This window comes from Megalobrama amblycephala, linkage group LG17 (genome assembly GCF_018812025.1).
Source record: "Megalobrama amblycephala isolate DHTTF-2021 linkage group LG17, ASM1881202v1, whole genome shotgun sequence".
Classification (NCBI taxonomy): Eukaryota; Metazoa; Chordata; class Actinopteri; order Cypriniformes; family Xenocyprididae; genus Megalobrama; species Megalobrama amblycephala.
Genome location: NC_063060.1, coordinates 15,990,521 through 16,010,997, shown reverse-complemented (window position 1 = coordinate 16,010,997; position 20,477 = coordinate 15,990,521). Strand labels below are relative to the sequence as shown.

The window sequence follows — 20,477 nt, the reverse complement described above, 5'->3', positions numbered from 1 at the left end:
TTCATGACCTATTATTATCTCAAGGTCTAAATGCAGCAAATTTTGGCTTGCACTTCTGTAACCGAAGCTGAATTTATTTTTCCATGTAGCGCGTCAGTCACGGATCCACACTGACTAAACACCTTCTGGGTCCGCCTTCTACAGTAGCCACACCCCAAACTCTTGGAGACACTTTTTGGGAAGATAAACCCATGAATGGCATACTAATAGTTAATAAACAATAAAGTGGGAAAGTATCTGAACGTAAAAAATCTTACATACGTCACCATTAATGACGTGTGATCGCAGTCATTGGAAATGAAGTCATCAATTCACTTTTCTGGTCTTATTGTGAATGTTTCGTTAGTGGAGGCTATTCTAAACAAAATATGTTTGTCTTTATAATATTTTGAAATGTGTTTAAAGTGAAAAGAAAAACTGTTTAAAATACATTATTTCATGTGGATTGGTTTGCTTACCAAGGAAAAATGTCACATTAATTTTTATTTTATATTATTTGTTTATTATTATTATTATTATTATATTATTTTATTTTTATTTTATTTTTTAATGAGAACCAAGTATGTTGTACAAACAGAGTACATATAGCCAAACATGTCAGGGTTACATAGAAAAAAAAAACACAAAACATCATTATTTAAACAACATTTGTTCAAATTGCTTTCAATTTTTTATTTTGTTCAATGTTCAATGTTCAAACATAAATTTTTCTAATACACTCAAATTTACGAATATAATGCCAACTAAATATAATAATTAAATAATAATTTAAAAAAAACACTAGATGTTTATCACCTAATGAGAAACATCTTAACATCGCATCAGCTTCTACAATGTGAAGGTAAATATGAGAGGCAGGCTGTCATGTGACACTCACTGCACTGCTGCCACCTGCTGGACACACTTGTGCTTATCCAGCCCTCTCAAGAGTCAAGTTTCCATAGTTTTACTAGTCTGGCTATCACCAGACCAAGCTCAATTTAAAATTGAACATTTAAAATTGAGCGAAATCAAATCGCCGGCAGATCAGGCTGGGTTTACCCAGACTATCCACAAGTTTCCTACGCCCCATGAGGCCTTGCGTCAAACGTGGGAGCGTCTTCCGGTTCTAAGTAAACAAGCTAGACGTGACCGACGTGACACTCATTCATTCAACAGTTGACAGTAATTCAAGATTTAACGATCCAAACTTGCGAACGTTTGTTTTTTACTTAAAGATTTAAGATTCCGGCATCAATATTTGAACAATGTTTTACAATAAAAAATGTTACAGTAATAGTAATTTATTAATTTATGTCAGGAGTGCACATCAATCATGCTAAATCTAACTGATATTTATATTGACATAAAAAGAAAACACAGACCTAATCAGTTGCGCCTGCTTCCTTTCATTTGCGATCACAAGAACGCAAAAAACAACTCCACTAAGGCTTTTAAATCCAAAGGCTTACACATTCAGAAATATATTGATAATACCCTATGTTTACGTCACTTTTCTGAGCATTTCTATGCATTTTCCTCTAAATTATGCGATGATTGCTATCCGAGGATGTTTGCGCGATCTCTTCGTCTATCTATTCTGATCCTTTCAGCCAGAGCAACAGAGGGAGCTCATGAGAAGACAACAGGAGTTATGAGTTATACGAGTTAACCGAGTGTGTGTGAATCTGTGAAAGATATGCATTTGTCAGGAATCAGGGAAGGGACAGGAACAGGCACAGGGAAGAGACAGATAAAACATTAAACCAATTAAATTATAATCACATAAGAATTGTCTTCGTTCCTCAAGCAGTCTCTGATATTTTCCATAAACGTGTATTTATTATCGCAATGGTTAACATAAGTAGCCTTTAGCATCGCATATATGACAGTGGAAACGCGACTGGCTCTGGCACGCATGACACGTTAGGAGTCAATAATATCACATCATAAGGCTTTGGTGCTAGCATCAGTGACAGGTGAAGTACAGACAACGGGTTGTTCATGTATTGCAGGGTCAGGATGCTCTTGTAGTCATGCAGCAGCACTTTTGTGGAAGGTCAGTAAAGTAAAGAGCAATTAAGGGCACGTTTATTGTATTGTGATATTATTAACTAATAATGTAGTAAACTGAGATGTTGTCCCTGAGCACCGTAACGACATCTCTCATAAAGATTTGCAACTTTAAAAAGTAAACAATGATCCAAAAAACACTTAGCCTCTTCGCTAATTAGCACACAAAATACCATTGGTAGGCTGCTTCCGCCGCCTCACCGGAAGTTGTACCCACGTTCTCTTTTACAGTAGCGGAAACAGGTGGATAGTTTTACTGTAATAACAATAAATGATGGTCTCTTTGCAGAAGGGATCATTTACATAGTAATACCCAGCTAATATTAGCTAATGTTCTGGCAAGGTTCTCTCAAAGTTATGAATAAATGTTCTTCCAGTTACATTAATAGAATGTTAATTTAATGTTATCTGGTCTTTAATAATGTCCTAAAAACGATAGAACTTATACATAGTTCATGCAATGTTTTTTTTTTTTTTTTTGTCCTGAGACATGGATGGATTGGATGTTCATCTGACAGTTTTTAAATGTTACTACTTGTTTCAGAACGTTCAAAAAACATTTTCAATAATGTAAGCAAAATTATAAAATGGATTGTTTCCTTATTCTCTTAACCAAGAAAAAACATTTTTAAAACATTTAAAAAAAAAAAAAACTGGACATTTTAAACATTCAGAGAACATTCAGAAAATACCTTATTCATAACGGAATGTGAATGTTAGCAAAACGTTCTTAGAAGTTATTTTTGTTTGCTGGGTAGTTTACTTGTTCTTGTTGATGAGGTCATGTCCTGCTCTGTGTCAAGTCTGCAGACATTTGTGCTGGATGGTAACCTGCTTTGCGCTCTTCCTGTGGAGCTGGGCTGTCTGCAGAGGCTGGCCTATCTGGGTCTGTCCTTCAATGAGTTCACACAGGTGCCGTCGGTGCTGGAGCGGCTGCCCGCCGTCGAAAGACTCTGTATGGCTGGAAATAAAGTGTCGGTGCTGACGCTACAGACCTTCCGTCTGCTGATGCTCAAACACGTCGACCTCCGGTGAGCGCAAGCATCATCACACTCTCACTCACTCTCATGTCGTTCTATACCCGTAAGACCTTCGTTCATCTTTGGAACACAAATTAAGATATTTTTGATCAAATCCGATGGCTCAGTGAGGCCTCAATTGGCGTGTGTATCAAACTGCCAAAGTCACGTGAACCGCTGAAATTTCGAAACGTTTCAGAACACTTATGACGTAAGGAAGCCTTGTTTACTGAAATCACGTAACTTTGGCAGTTTGATACACGCTCCAAACCACTGATTCGAAACAAAAGTTTCGTAAAGCTTCGAAACTTCATGAAGCAGTGTTTTGAAATGGCCCATCACTAGATATTGTTGATTAAAGTCGTTATTTTGTTTTTTTGGTGCACAAAAAGTATTCTCGTCGCTTCATAACATTAAGGTTGAACCACTGTAGTCACATGAACTGTTTTAAATATGTCTTTAGTAGCTTTCTGGGCATTTGAAAGTGTTAATTATCTTGCTGTCAATGGAGGCCTCACTGAGCCATCGGATTTTACCAAAAATATCTTAATTTGTGTTCCGAAGATAAACAAAGGTTTTACAGGTGTGGAATGACACGCGGGTGAGTAATTAATGACAAAAATTTAATTTTTGGGTGAACTAACATGTTGATCATTTAGAGGCCTATACTGTATCATATTTGATGAGCAAATTTTTTTAGAGTTAATGGATGAGATATTTGTGTCAGTATAGTGTCAGTAGTGTATTTGCAATAAAGTTGGTGAATTTTCCATCTCATCAGTCTGAACCAGATCTCCAGTGTGGTACCTGACGAGCCGGAGTTTCTGCGTCACGTGACGCAACTAGACGTACGTGATAACCGCCTGACTGAGTTGGACGTGTCCGTCTTCCCGCGGCTGGAGGTTCTGCACTGTCAAAGGAACCGCCTCACACGGCTACGTCTGCGCGGCTGCACACTCAAGGCTCTCTACGCCTCCAACAATGGTAGCGCACACACCATTATGCCTCACATTATCCCACAACATCCAACTGCTCGCTTAATGCTTTACGATATCTGTTTCACAGAGCTGCAAGAGTTAGACATGAGTCCTGTGGCCTCCAACCTCACATACATGGACATCTCTAGGTTAGTTTGATTGCTCTCACTTGCATCTTTGTCATTATCTGATGTGAAATCACTCAAACCCATATCATGACATGAAGTTTTATCATGTGCGTCATCAGCTGTGTGTGTTTGCTTTCTCACAGGAACTGTATGAAGTCTCTGCCTGATTGGTTGAGTGACAGCAAGAAACTGGAGGTTCTAGACGTCAGTCACAACAACATTGCTGAACTTCCTCCGTGGTGAGTGTCTGAGTGAAACTGCTGTGGTTTGTGTGGATTGTGTGTACAGCCAAATTTCAGTCACTCCTGGACTCCTGATGATTGACAGTCGTCATCATCATAGCAACAGACTGGCATTGTGCAAACACCAACATTGATGCCAGTAATTAATGACAATTTAACAATTAAGGAAAAGAATCATGTCATTTAAAGTCTGCATATTTGTAATCAAAATGTAGGGCCCTATGATTTTCGCACAGCAGAAAATGCTGAGAGGATCGTGGAATTCAACCATAAACATAAAATTTACTGTATAATACGGAAGTGACAATATTAAAGACTGCTATTGATATATGAAGTACATGTCTCAGTTTCATCTACTACATAATCAAGTAAACGTGAGCGTGACGCTTGTGGTGTTTTCAGCATCTGCCATCTCACTACATGAACACATGAACTTCATTTCTAGAGCTGCTCTGAGAGTCACTTCACCAGAATTTCACCATTTCATTTGAGAAAACTATTGTCAGATACACACAGAAACTCAAAGATCTTCACTACAACCCACCAAAATAAAAGTTCAGTTTAACTTGAAGAAATAGATTGAAATTTATTACTATTATACAGTAAAACCTACTTCTAACACTGTGTCTACACCAGACGTGACAGCTTGATACTATCTACACTGGACGCGACAAAACCATTGCAAATCTGTTCCAGTACTTCAGAAATAGAAAGGGCAGTTTACTGTTGTGCCACATCGCATCTAGCGTCACTGATTATAATTGGTTCTTTCTGCTTTTGTCGCGTTGATGGAAAGGAACTCCAGCTGATCAGCTGAAAACATTACTGTAGCTTTACCCATTAATAGACATGGTACTTCCTTGAAAATAAGGGTGCTTTCATACTTGCACTTTTGATGCGCACCCGGGTTTGATTGACGTCAGAGTTTGGTTCGTTTGGATGATGTGAACGCTGTCTTCCCATGAACCGTACCCGAGTCCGTTTAAAAAGGGTGGTCTAGGGTAGGGTTCATGTGAACTCCAATACGGTTCGCTGCTGATATGAACGCAATCGTACTAAATCATGGAAGTTAACCGCTATTAATGACGTATGATTTGATAAAAATGTGTGTTTATGTGTGTGTTTCCTAATGAGTGTGACTGGTGTACTGCAAGCAGAGAGCTGTATATCTAATTTCTGCCGCTTTAAGCGATTTTTAGAGCATTTGCAGTACATTCACGGCCGATAGACGCTAGTGCCATTACGTACTGAAGTTTTGGAAACAAAACCTATGGTTCAAAAACAAAAATATAAAAGTGAAGTGAGCAGCGCTATGCATTTTGCCACCTTCTCCTGTGCTGTTGTTACTAAGCGACAGGGTAAACAGCTGCTGCTTTGATGATGTAAACGCACTGTGGTTCGGAGCCAAATAATATAATCTGAACACAGTCCAGTGGGGGCAAGTGTGAAAGCACCCTAAATTCCAGCACATCCCTACAACAATCCTTAATGAAATGATGCTTCACAATAGATAATATTTTACAATGAACTCTGTTAGAGAGCTACATTTGGCATATTATCTCTTGAATACAATACCTTACTCACCTGACTTATAAAAACGCAATCTCCACGTCTCTTTTACAACATCTCAAAAAGGCCAAGCCAATGTTGGATCTCATTTTATTACAAGCTCTGTCACGTTCATTTTTTGTCAGCAGACTCTTCTCTGTCATTGTGATTATCAAAGATGAGTTTTTTAACGGATAAAATTATTGACTGCAAGGGGGAATTTAAGAGCTGTTTATGCAAAACAGAAATAGCCATGTGATTTCATCCTCATGAACATTTACCTATAAGAATACAAGCATGCAGTGTAAGCCAGTGTTTCCTACTGAATTGTGTTTTTGCAGTGCAGGAAAACACCTCTATAAAGGACTTGAGTCACTTGAGCTAATCACATCTATGCATTCAGCAGATTCTTTTACCCAAAGCGACTTACAAAAGAGCAATTTGTCAAAGAGCAAACAATATTTGTACAAAGAAAGGTTTATTAGAGTTAGTCAACTACATTATGAAGGAAGCCAGAAAAGAGGAGAAATGCCAAGACGAAAAAAGTTGAGTGTGTCTAAGTTTTCATCTGTGTGTGCTTGATGTGAGCAGCTGCACTGCCACTCTGACCTCACTGTAATCTCCACCATCAGGTTGCTGTGCAGTGGTAGTTTGAGGAAGATCTTGGCCAGTCATAACCAGCTGAAGCGTTTGCCGGAGCGCGTGGAGCGTCCTGTTGTGGAGGTGCTGGATGTGCAGCACAATCATCTCGTCGAGCTTCCCTGTAATCTCTTCCTGAAATCAGAGAGGTAAAACACAAACACGGAAGAGCAGTGGCACATCAGACAGAGCTCTCTTCCAAACACTAGTGTTCTGCCACATCGTAAACATGCTCCTGAAAACAATCCCAGAATGCAGTGCAACAAGTTTATATTGCAAATATATTTAGAGTCCATTCAGTGCCAAAAATATCAAAAACAAGGGTGATCTAGTTAAACATTGATTATTTTACTCAATGTTTGTATGTGCCCTGCAGAAAAAGATAAATGATTCAACCAGCCTAAGCTCGTTTGCTGGTCTTCGCTGGTTTAAGCTGCCCTGACCAGATGAAAAGTGTCCAAGACACCTCTAAAGCTAGAAGACCAGCCTTTATTAGACGTTATTAGACTAGCGACAGTTTGATCCTTCAGAAATCATTCTAATATGCTGATTTGCTGCTCAACAAACATTTCTGATTATTATCAGTGTTGAGAACTGTTGTGCTTGCTTAATATTTTTGTGAAAATCGTGACACTTTTTTCAGGATTCTTTGATTAATAGAAAGTTCAAAAAGAACAGCGTTTATTTAAAATATAAATCTTTTTACTATAATAAATGTATTTACTGTCACTTTTCATAAATTTAAAGGATCCTTTCTGAATAAAAGCATTCATTTCTAAATAAATAAATAAATAAAAAACTTAAACACCCAAACTTTTTAACTGTAGTGTATGGATTATAATCTTTTCGTAATCTTGTATGAATGGGGGATCTAGTTTGATTTAGACACAGTGTGCACTGCAAACTAAGGGTTACACGACAATGATGTTCTAAAGGCCAGTAGTTGTAAATAATGCATCTCCACTGGTCCTAATAGTGGTGCAGTAAATCTTAACTTTGCTGGAGAAGCATTAATAAACCCAGTATCTTGAGCAAACACAGTCCTGTAGTCCGCTATTGTTATTTTGGTTGTCAAGTAGTCACACATGCCTATGATCTGAACACGTAATACACATGTACATGACGTCACCACAAATTTGCATTTTTGTAGTTTACACAGAGACAATAACTGTATTTTTTTTTTTTTTTTTTTTTTTTTTTAACACATACGCAAATCCGTTTTCAGGCCCCCAAAAAGCTGTTGCCATGTATATGAATGGCCAAAACCGTAAAAAGTTTTTTTCTGTTTTTAGTTGAAAAATGTGTTGTGTAAATGCCTCCTAAAGCAGTAAAAAAAAAAAAAAAAAAAACACAGCTGAAAACTCTAATAACTATGCAGGTTGATAGGCAATGTGATGACATAATGAGTTACTGTGTGCTCTCAGAAGTTGAATGTTAGCATTTGAGCATATTGCATTTGATTAAGACTCTGTGTCAGCTCACTGTCAATAACATGTGATTTGTCTTCAGTTTACGGTGTCTAAATGCGTCAGCCAACAAGCTGGAGAATCTCCCAGCATCCAGTTTGTCAGAAGAGAGCAGCAGTATCTTACAGGAGCTTTACCTGACCAACAACCACCTGACGGACAAGTGTGTGCCTCAGCTGACGGGACACACACACCTGAGGATCCTGCACATGGCCTACAATCACCTGCAGACCTTCCCAGCCAGGTGACAACTTTAAACCTCAAGGTCCAGTTTCACAGACAGGGCTTAGACTAAGCTATGATTAGGCCTTAGTTCAATCAATCAATCAAGTTTATTTCAGGAATACTTGGCCTCTCGGCCCATAGTTCCACAAAATCACAAAAGTATAACAGATGCTCTTTTCTTCATTCCATAATATATATACAGTGCCAATCTCCATGCATACTCAGAATTACATACATGTGACACATCAGTACAAACATCACCAACAAAAGTAAGATCACCTAAATATTTCTTACGCAATTCCACATACAAAGAACAATCATACAGGAAATGTTTCTCATCTTCTATCACTGAAGAATTTAAAGTTAACTTACAGTAATTGCAAATTCTCTCTGCCACAGGTATGTTACTCCATCTACCAGTTATATAGCCAAATGATGACCTGAGCATCTAAACAATAACAATGATCGTACCAGCTGTGTATTATACACAGATGCAATGTAGCTCTCTTGTATTATCAAAGACTTGCATTGTGCATATATACTCAATTTCTTATTTTCTAAAATCGATGTGTACCATGCATCATGTGCTTTTTCTCTCAATCGTTGATTCAAAATAGATGTAAGTGTACTTATATCACCTACACTTTGAGCCTCCCAAACACTACAGGGTTTCCGCGGGGTCTTAAAAAGTCTTAAAAAGTCTAAAATTCTGAACTTTAAATTTAAGGCCTTAAAAAGTCTTAAAAACGGCCAGATTTTCATCCGAGGTCTTAAATTTCATTTAGTCAGGTCTTAAATTTTTTTACCCATTTCCAGAAACGCTACCTGCTGAAAGTTATTACAAAGTAGCAAAAAAGTAGCGAGTCGTAGTTCTTTCTGGTGTATATTGGTGTTGGTATACGCGGTGATACAACTACAAATCCCGTGATAAATGCAATACCTGCCCGCGAAATACGTCTGCGTCTCCTCAGAGTTTGTTAAAGTTCGGCTACGTGTGGAAAATGGGAAAGTGTACTTTCAACGAGACATGGCTAGATCACAGCGATTTCTGCTGTTGGTTACAAGCGGTACCCAGCTCCAGGTACGAGGCTCACTGCAAACTTTGCAAAAACAAAAAAAAAATCAGTTAGAGAGTCTGGGTGTGAAGCGGTGTAAAGGCGCTGGAGTCACACGCCAGAGCGGAGAAACACAAGCTAGCCGCAAAATCCCTTCAGCGGACTCGGCCAATTAGCCTCACCACTGCCGTCGTCCTCCTCAATGCCTGGTTCCTCCGGTCTCCAGCGCAATATCATCACAGCTCCGTCGAACAACCTTCGGGGTACTTTTGGAGCGACTGACACATCAAAAGCCGAGGTGATTTGTATACTACACACGGTGACTAAACAAACACTAACGTTACTCATTTAATAGCAACAGTGAGATTAGCGATCTCTTCCAAGTGATGTTCCCTGATTCAGTAATCGCGAAGCCGTTCTCTTGCGGGCCCAACAAGATCGCTTATGGCGAGATTTGGATTGGGGGAGTTTATAAAGAGGGAATTGATTCGTACTCTTACCGGGCCGTATGTCGTAACGTTCAATGAAAGCCAAAATCAGACCACCAGGACCATTGTTCTGGAACAATGGAATTGTTAAGTCGAGGTACCTGGGCTCACAGTTCATGGGACAGTGCGGGACACACACACACACACACACACACACACACACATACATATATCAGATAATCCATGTTAGATAGATACTCTAATTATCCCGAGGTAAGTATCTATCTATGTAAAATGGATTATCTGGTGTGAGTGTGTGTGTGTGTGTGTGTGTGTGTGTGTGTGTGTGTGCGCTACATTGGTTGTTACATGGGTTGGAGTAGCCTGTTCAATCTTTATTAGGCTATTAATATGCTGTTTTGTAATGTAAATAAATATGAGATGAAATCTATTCTATTTGAGGGCAAGTTTGTTTTAGCCTATTTTCATTTTGGGCCTAAGGTTTTGGGCATTTGGCACATTGATGTGTGTGGAAGGTTACTAATGTGATTGCTTTATCTGTAAATTAAATTAATGCTTTTTCAATGACTGAATTCATTGAAATAAAATGATTTTTTCAGAATTTCTTTGATTTGAATATTTTTTGGTAATGCGTCGTGTAGGTCTTAAATTTCAATCTTTATGGTCTTAAAATGTCTTAAAAAGGTCTTAAATTTGACTTACTGAAACCTGCATAAACCCTGCACTAGAAAAACCATAAAAATACAACAAAACTCTAATGCAGGAGACCCATGTTTTTCTACCTACTTCATCCAAATGAAAGAGCATATTATAACATTTTCTTGGATAACAATGATTTGACATAGACACTAATTTTATCCAATACATGATGCATCTTTTCATATAAGTAATGGACAATACAAATCTACCCAGATCTCCCAAGACAGCTACATTGCTCACATTTGTACTGATATTAAGGAGTTTTTTACAGAAGGATAACTGAACATTTTCAATACACTCTACTGTTCCAAAGCCCCATATCTCAGCTCCATAATATAATATGGGTGCTACCATGTGGTCAAACAAATAAAAGGCTTGGTTACATCCAATTTTATACTTACAAACAAACTTTAGTAAAGAAAGCATTGCCTTCTTACCTTGACTTGCTAAGTGTTGTCGGGCTTTCCACCATGACAATCTGGGTGTAAACCACATACCCAAATATTTGTAACAATTTACCACTTCGATCTGTTGACCAGCAAAATACCATTTTTCATCCTTATTTAAAAAGCCCCCTCTTCTGAATACCATAACTTTTGTTTTACTCAGATTCACTCTCATTCCGTAAAGGCTACAATATATTTCCAGTTGTTCAACTTCCTTCTGTAACCCTCCAACTGAATCTGATACATTAACCATATCATCAGCATATAACAAGGTCTGTACTTCTGTGATACTTTCAATCTGAATACCTTTACCTTTACAATTTTCCTTTAACATTGTTATATATTCATTTAGGAAAAGAATAAACAAAAGTGGACTCACCATACAACCCTGTCGTACACCAATGTTACAACTAAAATAATTTGTTAAACCATCAGTTCCTTTCACACATGATTTAAGTTTAGAATACATAGATTTCAATACACTAAAAACTTTTCCACCAATACCGTTCTTAATGAGAGTAAAATACAAGAGACTATGCTGGATACTATCAAAGGCTTTGGAAAAATCTATAAATATACAGTACATCCTTCCTTTTCGCTTCGTAATATATTTCTGAACAAGTGACTGTAAAATAAAAATATTATCCATTGTGGAATAACCAGACCTATAACCTGCTTGTTCTTCATAAAACATCTTATTTGCCTCTATGTAAGATACTAATTTCCAGTTCAAAATCTTTGTAAAAATTTTACCAAGTACATTAAGCAAAGAAATTCCTCTATAATTTTCAACATTGTTTCTATCACCACTCTTATATAACGGGCAAATCACAGCCTCACACCAGGCCTCTGGGAAGTCACCAGTGTCCAATATTTTATTATATAAAGAAAGCATAAAAGGGCATAACATATGAGATGCTGCTTTCAGCATCTCAATAATATTGCCATCTGGACCAGGGGCTTTTCCATTGCTCAATGACATAATAGATTTGAGGATCTCATCATAGGTAATATTGCTATCCAGGACTTCAACTTGATTAAAAATGGAAACTTCATGAGTGTTCACCAAATTTGTAACATAATTCTCAAAGTCAGCATCTATATTAAATTTGGAATCAGACAATAATTTTGTAAAATATTCTAACCACTTGTCATCCGTAATATTATTAGACTATATATTAGACTTTCCATCACCTTTAATTGTCTTCCACAGCTGTTGAGTTTTCATGTTATTCTGTAACACATTACCTAAAATGTTTGCATTATACTGCTTTTTCTTACAATTGCATAACTTTTTAAATTTTTGCCTCTCAAACATATAACAGTTCAAATTGTTTACATTACCTGATCTTCTAAATTGGTTTAAAGCACCATATTTTACAGCTTTCTGAAATGAACAATCTTCATCCCACCACCTTGGTTGTTTACTTTTAGTTGTAAATGTATTAATCAGAAATCTGCCTGATTCATGTAAGCAATTTGTCAAAATTTTAGCTGTTACGTTAGTTTTTTTCTTCCTTGGCAGCAAAAAAAATTGCTAAAAAAGTTTCCATTCAATAAACAAGATAGTCTTTGCAAAAATTGCCTTTCACCATTAGTTCCCCATCTAAATCTTATCCAGGGTCTAGCAAGACTAACTTTCTTCTTTTTAATCCCAGATTCATCTCTATTTTAGCCTGGATGCCAGCCGAATTTAGCCCCGCCCACAACATTTTGAGGTCGGGGAGTTCGGTCTGGACTCGATCCGTAGAGGAGTAATTATGCCCAAACAGAAACTGTTCGGACCAATCACATTGTCAGGGCGATGATTGACAGATTATCACCAGAAACGTAATCAGCCACGTCATCAAAGAGCGCTTGGGGAGTTTGATTGACAAGCGATCTAACCAATCAGAACGCCGCATCCGCCATTTTGTCCGACAAAGCAGTCAGGAGTTAGAAGATTAACCTCGGTGGAGTTAAACTTGAAAAATTGTGCATATTGACGTCTTTCCGCGTTTGAAACAACATTCATTCTCATGTTCATTCATGTTTATTTGATGCTATAAATGGACTAGTAGGAAGAGATGATCGGTTCACGAGCCTCTTGAGCTGAGGCGCTACAGCAATCTGTCACGGTCATGGTCACAACCCATTAAAGAGCCACAAAACGGTTTTTATTGTTTGAATTTTTGTAATAACTACACAGTTTGAAAGCTGGGACTTTGTTTAATATCATAAGTAACCTGCTCTGTCTCGTCTGTCGATGTGTTGTCAGTTTCCTCTTTGCTCCGCGATGTATTTTCCACTCTGTGTGGCGTGACAGCGCCACGGCTTGTCGGACAAAGCAACAGTAACTAAGGGGGGCGGGTCTTTGCGAAAGGTCTATTAGTTTACAACAATGATGGCTGTTGAAGAACTGAGATGTGTAGATTCCGCCATCGCGTCCGTTATAGAAGATATCGACAGCGCATTAATTTTAAAAAAGGAACAGAGGACCGCGATCAAGGCATTTGTCGATGGGAAAGATGTCTTTGCCGTCCTTCCTATGGGATTCGGCAAAAGTTTGATTTATCAGCTGGCCCCGATGGTCGCTAATAAGAGTTCTGTTGACAACTATGCGTCGCTCAACATACGTCACTTACTCTGTAGCTCTGATTGGTTGTAGGTCTATCCAATTGAGGTCTTTCCTGGATCGGTTGAAATACGCCCCCATAATCAAAGCCCAATGGAGCAGTATCAGACTCATATTCGAACTAGAATTGAGTATGACCACGTCAGGCTATCTCTATTTACTCTCATAGTATATAATAATGGAAAGTGATCAGAAATATCTACATGTAAGATCTCAAAATCTCTAACATATTCAAAGAGTTCACTAGATATAATCAATCACACTGCATCCAACTGCAGACACAAATGTAAAATCACCAATATCTTTCCCAACTCTTCCATTTACAAAATGAATACTCAAACTGCGACACGTCTAAAAGACAGCGACCAAAAGAGTTAACAACCTTATCTTTCGATTTTCTATACCATTCAAAAGGATCATTTGTGTAATGTCTACCACATGCTATATATTTAGAATCATCACACTCAATATAATCACATTCATTACCAGTTCAAGCATTAAAATCTCCTGTAATAATTAATTGTACATCTTCTCCTACTTGATCCAGCACATTTGAGATTTCATTTTCTAAAGAAATAATACCATTTTTCTCTTCTCTATTTCTATATGAACTGGAACCCTCAGGAAAAATATATGTAAAAGCAAGAACAATGTTAACACCAAATAATCCACTCTCTTTGTCAGAATATAAAAATATACAATCAGTTGCTTGATTACAAACTCTAGTAAAGTATTTCACAATAGAATCATGTACATATACACAGATACCGCCAATATTACGTCCAACTTTTGCCACACTTTTGTACAAGACAAAAACATGTGTAATCAACTAATAAGTGACAAAAATCAGACTCATCTTTTAACCAAACCTCACTAAGACAAATAATAGATTTGCCCCTTAAGGTATCCATGAACTCACTGTTGTTAACTTTCGTTTTTAATCCTTGAACATTCCATGAAATTATAGAGAGTTCGTCTGGGCCGAGGCCGTCATCCTACCTTACACGAGTGTCAAATGTTCCTTCATTTAGTCCAATTTCAACCACAGTTTCAGACTCGATATCATAAGTGAAAACTCTGCCGTCTACAAAGAGTTTGTCAAAACGAAGTGACATCCGTGTATTAGGTTGATTTTGACGGAGAGTTTGCATGTAGTTAACCAACTTTCTCCGAATCTCGCGCACCCGGGTACTGAAGTCCTCCGACACCCGAATTCGGCCATCTGAACCAATATCTTCACTATTACTTTGTTCACACCATTCTCGTGTTTTTTGTCGTGCCTTCTGCAAAATCTCTTCCTTGTCTTCCACCTAGTGAAACAGACCACCACTGGTCGCTCTCTCCCCATAGATCTCTTCCCAACTCGATGAGCACGTTCAATCGGTAGTTCCACATCGTTATTGGCTCTACCCATATCAAGGTGTTTGGTAACATGGTCCCTTACTTTTTTCTCACTCTCCTCCCATGTTTCCCGATCCGACTCTGGGATACCATAAAAGACAAGATTATCTCGTCTGTTCTGATTTTCCATACGATTATGTCTTTCCCGGAGTTCAGCGTTTTCATGCTCAAGTCTCTCGACTGCCTCAGCACACTTTTCAACAAGCTCTCTTAAATTCATAACTTCTTTTTGAAGGGATTCAATTTGTGTAAGTGTGTGTGGTTCTTTTGATTCTGAGCCAACCGATACTCCAAACAGTGTCGTCTGTCGAGTTGTTCTCTCCGACCTGAACATTGTGTCTGAGACGCCACGCTTTCCTCTTAAGGCAGGCATACACTGTGCGATTTTCGTCCGATTTTGAGCCGAATTCTGACTCGTGCGACTCTTTTTTGAGTCGGGCCGATTTTCAGCTTTGTCGTGTGTCGTTTGTCGTGCAGTGTTCGTGCAGTGTACACGGGGAAACGAGTGGCGATAAACCTCTCCCGACTGGCAATCGCATGGTCGGATGAAGTTCTGGCATGTCAGAAATTTGGTCGCCCCTCGTGAGGATATCGCACAGTTGAAGCAGAGCTACGAACCGACTTGCCTAAACTCTGTGTTTTTCCCCCCACTGCGCCTGCGCGAAAAAGAAATTAAACCAATCTTTAATGCAGCAAGAAAGAAAACGAAAAGAAGGAGATCTTTAAGATCTGTAGCTATCAAACTAGCTGCAATTTAGCAAAATGTTGCTTACCTCCAGTTCGTGTTGCATGATGGATAAACCCACGGTGCCTCTTGTATTAATTTACTTGGTCATTAATTTATATGTTTCGCTTTTCACTTTCTATTTACTCATGTAGGCTATTTAATATTCACTTAATTTTATTAAATGCGGAAATGTGAACTGTTGTCCATCATTTGGCAATTGGTGATAAAGAAAAATGTCACGTCGCATATAGGAATTTTTTCCATTTTAAACCAGGAAGGCTAGTCAATGTCTACTTTATATTACACAAGCAATGTGCAAACTTTGCGCAAGAGTTATGCCGATGAAGACGTTTCAATCCCCCTGTCAATTATTCACCAGCCTTTACAAAAATATAAAAGTAAAACCGACGAGCTTTCGGTGCATATTCTCTCAGAGACAACAAGATAAATCGTACTTCAACCTGATAACGGTAGGCTATATATCTTAATTTATTTACTTAATATTTCTCTTGTGGCCCATAAACTGTATGTAGTGGGTGAAAAAATGAGAAGAGAAGTAGGCCTATTTCGTATTAAACAGGTTGTTTTTGAAGTGAAGCTGCTTTTCATTGACTGATTATTGCAGTCTGCGAACACATAGGCTACTGTTAATAATTTTAATTATATGCCTTTAATTCATTGTATAAATGTCTTTAAATAATTTTCAGTGAGGAGTAATTATAAGCTAATCAAATCTTTTATTATCCTCGCAGCGCGTCAGTTATGCGGTGATGCGCTATGAAATATTGCGGGCCAAATGAATTGTAGCTAATATCAATTTAATATTAAATAGGCCTACCCTATACTACTACTACTACTACTACTACTAATACTAATAATAATAATAATAATAATAATAGGCTAATTATTATTATTATTATTATTTAATATATGAATTGGAAATGCTAAATCCTCTTGATATCCATAGCTGATGCTTTTGACAATATCTCTGGAAACATGTCTATCGGCGCATCCCAGTACGTGGGTTTATCGTGCATATTTCAAACGCATAGTGTGAGCAGTCAAGTCACGTCTCGACCATCGGACCGCACAGTGTGAGCACATAAATCGTGCGTTTTGGCTTTCCATCGCACGCGATCTACTCGTACAGTGTGAGTTGGTAACCTTGCTGAAATCGCACAGATATCGCACAGTGTATGCTCGCCTTTACAGGGCCGGGATTCTTTTCCACGTCGCCCGCCAAAATCAAAAGAAGGCCAACAGCGACCGCCAGCCGTAGTCCGCCCAGAAGCACACAATACTGAAGGTTAATTGTAGCGGATTTAAACTTTACTTTGGACGCAGGCTGAGAATATCTGCCGATCCTCTGCCTCCATTTTTTAATTGCGATCCCCATGACACCGGATACCACCGGCGAACCTTAGTTCAGTTAGCTTTTATAAACATACCCTAGAAAAAACATTACTGGTGTGCATCTTGAGGCAAAACAGTGACGCTGACATTTGAAGATATGTCAGTGCAAGTTGCTCTCAGTTGAAACAGCTTAAACATGCATTTTAGCCTAGGACTAGCTAAAGCCTTGTCTGTGAAACCAGGGGAAATGTTTTTTTTTTTTAATTTATGCTACACAAACACATACTGTTGATAGCCTAAGGTCACATCTATGACTTCATACAGTATCTGCTTGATTAAGTTCGTTTTAAGAAATCATTTTTTGTGTTTTTAAAAAAAAAAAAAAGTTTTATGTAATCTTCAAAATACCAAAAGTGATGCATGTTGTGGACAAGGGTTTGTGAGACAAATTCCACAGACACACATTAAGCTCAATGATATTCAGTCTTATTCATAGAATAAAGTTTACAGCATGTGCAACATTATCCTGGCATTTTTGCATTTTGTGATTCATGAATCTTTGCAGTGAACTCTCCCCCTGTTTTAAACACAAACCTGAAATTAATGAAAGTTATTAATGAAATTAATGAAAGTTCTCTGCCGTTATGTGAAGTAAAGACATCAGTATGTTTCCATCAGTTATATTTATGTTCATCGTGATTTCAAAATAAAGTCCAAACCCTCACTTTGATTTCATATATTTTGTTATAATGGACTATTTTTCTTAGCAAAAGATAATGTACAAATAAAATAATAATATTCAAGCTGAACCAATATTTCATGTATAATGATGAAGGATAATGTACAGTTCATCTCTGCTTTGTGTCGCGGTTCTGATTACCCTGTTGAGGTAAATCTTTTGCTAATAAATTTGGCTGTTTTTCCCAAACACATTAATTATTTGCCTTTTTTTTGCCAAATATTTCTGTCAGATAGATACCTTAACCAAGTTCAGTGTTTTGTTCTCCCCTCATTTAAAATATTTAAAAAATATAAAATATTTCCCTTATATTTTGATGGTTTAATCGAAGGTTTATTTGGCTAATTAAACATTTATGTGTGAATGATTAATATTTGTTTGAGTCCTCTTCTTTAGTTTTATGGGCTGATCTTTTCTAGACAATATCTGTGTGGATATTGAAATTTCCATTCTTTAAAATGCAAAGTTATATTATCTTCAATTGAGTCTTTTCTGTTATATATTTTTAAAAGGCCATTTTAACAAAATTATTGACAGAGTACTTGATTAACAAAATAATCGACAATAAACACACACATTTATGTGACATAGTAAGATGCTTTGCAAAAAAAAAAAAAACCCACGTTGAAATGATTTTTGTGATTTTTTGTGATTTTTTGTGATTTTTATTCAAAAACACTGATGATTGATTAATTTCAGTAAAACTTAAGTCACTGTTTCATATTAATATATTTTGGTTGAGCAATTTGTCTTTGTGAGTACATACCAGCTTCTTTCCTGTTTGGTTTGTCACTTCCTCTTACTGTTAATCCAGCCAGCAGTTGTCCACAGGGACATGCACTTTCCTGAATGAATATTTTCATCAAATCAATATTCTCTGTTCTGCAGTAAAATGGCCAAGCTGGAGGAGCTGGAGGAGGTGGACCTGAGTGGGAACAGGCTGAAGGCAGTGCCCACCACCATCCTGAACTGCAGGCGCATGCACACACTGGTGGCTCACTCCAACTGCATCGAGGTCTTCCCTGAGGTCATGCAGCTCATGGAGATGAAGGTCAGATCACTCACGCTGTTGTTGTTTTCAGTTTTCTTCACATTACTAAGTTGACAAAACTAAGTTACTACATTTAAGTTGATAAAACTAGTTGTAATTCACTAACAATGCATGTGTGAGAACTGTTTACTGAAACAAATCATGCCATGAAAATAATTCAGTTGCTCTGTTTCCAACCCCACTGTTCACACTAGAAGCAAAAATATGGCAGCACACCAACATTTTGCTCTGTGATGTATAATATGGAGTTATGTAAATTATGTTATGGATTTTGGACTAGTGAGATTTCACTCTGCATTGGGCCTGTCACGATCCTGAATTTTGTCCTGACAATTAACTGTCATATAAATAATTGCAATTAACAATTTAATTGTTTTTTGTTTTTCATGTGAATTGCTATGTAAGCCTGCCTAATACATTAATAATGCAGTCTGATTAAACCCACATACCTTCATTTTATATGAAGGAAGACCCTTGACTATCTTTTATGTACTTTACCACAGTGTTTTTTTAAAGTAATCTTTGGCAAAATGTGATTGAAATTTATCTCAAATAGATCAAATAACCATGATCAGATGATTAATCAATCATCGCTACAGGCTTTCTGCTTGTATGCCGTTAATATATTTCCGCTTGTGTATGTAGTGTGTGGATCTGAGCTGTAATGAGCTGAGTGAGATCACCTTACCAGAGAGTCTACCTCCAAAACTTCAGGAGCTGGATCTAACCGGAAACCTGCGCTTGAATCTGGACCACAAGACTCTTGAGCAGCTCAAGTAAGGGCACACATGCATGTTTTTCCACTTCTGTCTATGCCGCAAATTAGAATGTTCCCAGGTGTACATATTTCTCAGGAACTATGAAACTGATTTTTTTCCTCTTAAAATGAGTGTTGTCAAATAGTTTAGTGTGATTAATTACAAAAGATGATGCACATATATTAACAATAATAATGCAACAAAAAATCAATTCAGTTAAAATGCAGTACATAAATTCTGCTATAAGGAATACAATAAATGTTCTTTCATTCAGAAAAAGCTTGATGTAGCGTGTAAAGCCACTTTTTAAAATATCTGTCCAATGTTTTTGCCTGACATAATGCCTTTGAATGGTCTTCATTGGGGGTTTTCTCGCCAAATATTGATATATGATCTAACTGTAATTCTTCTGATTGTCCTCAGACAACTTCAGTAATGTTTTTATGATAAACACCTACAGTATGAAGCACAGGAGTGTCCAATTACAGTGAGAAAACAAAAACAATAAATAAATCAGATATAAATAAATCACATCAAATAGCACAAGTCATTGTGTCAGCATCAGCCAGGCTTGCTGTAGAGCACTATGAATGCTGTTTGCTTCAGTGGCTTGAAAAGTTTACCAACCCCTATTTTTCTTTTTCTTTTTTTCTTTTTTTTGCACCAAAGCCATTTTTATTCACTTGACGAGTGTTCAGTTTGGACCGTGTTTGTTATATGCACTTAATATTCTGTAATATTTTTTGTATGCACTGATATTATCGGATGAGAACAAAAAACTGGACAGAATTGAGCTGTATAATGACATTTTTGTCTTTTGTAGAGCTGCTTTACAGCTGAAATTGAATTTTTTCCTAAAGGGATAGTTCACCCAAAAATGAAAATTTGA

The 20,477-nt window shown here is 37.5% G+C and overlaps 1 protein-coding gene across 2 annotated transcripts in view; it reads left to right on the top strand.

The window, feature by feature from the left end:
• The window catches only part of phlpp1 (PH domain and leucine rich repeat protein phosphatase 1), a 61,508-nt gene that overhangs the window by 26,443 nt on the left and 14,588 nt on the right, over positions 1-20,477 (top strand). For both annotated transcript variants that reach the window (XM_048163125.1, XM_048163124.1), the window contains exons 6-13: positions 2,856-3,083; positions 3,853-4,055; positions 4,137-4,197; positions 4,320-4,415; positions 6,599-6,754; positions 8,115-8,315; positions 18,668-18,830; positions 19,476-19,606. In XM_048163125.1, coding sequence (XP_048019082.1) covers positions 2,856-3,083; positions 3,853-4,055; positions 4,137-4,197; positions 4,320-4,415; positions 6,599-6,754; positions 8,115-8,315; positions 18,668-18,830; positions 19,476-19,606 — 1,239 coding nt within the window. The remainder of the gene's footprint in view (positions 1-2,855; positions 3,084-3,852; positions 4,056-4,136; positions 4,198-4,319; positions 4,416-6,598; positions 6,755-8,114; positions 8,316-18,667; positions 18,831-19,475; positions 19,607-20,477) is intronic.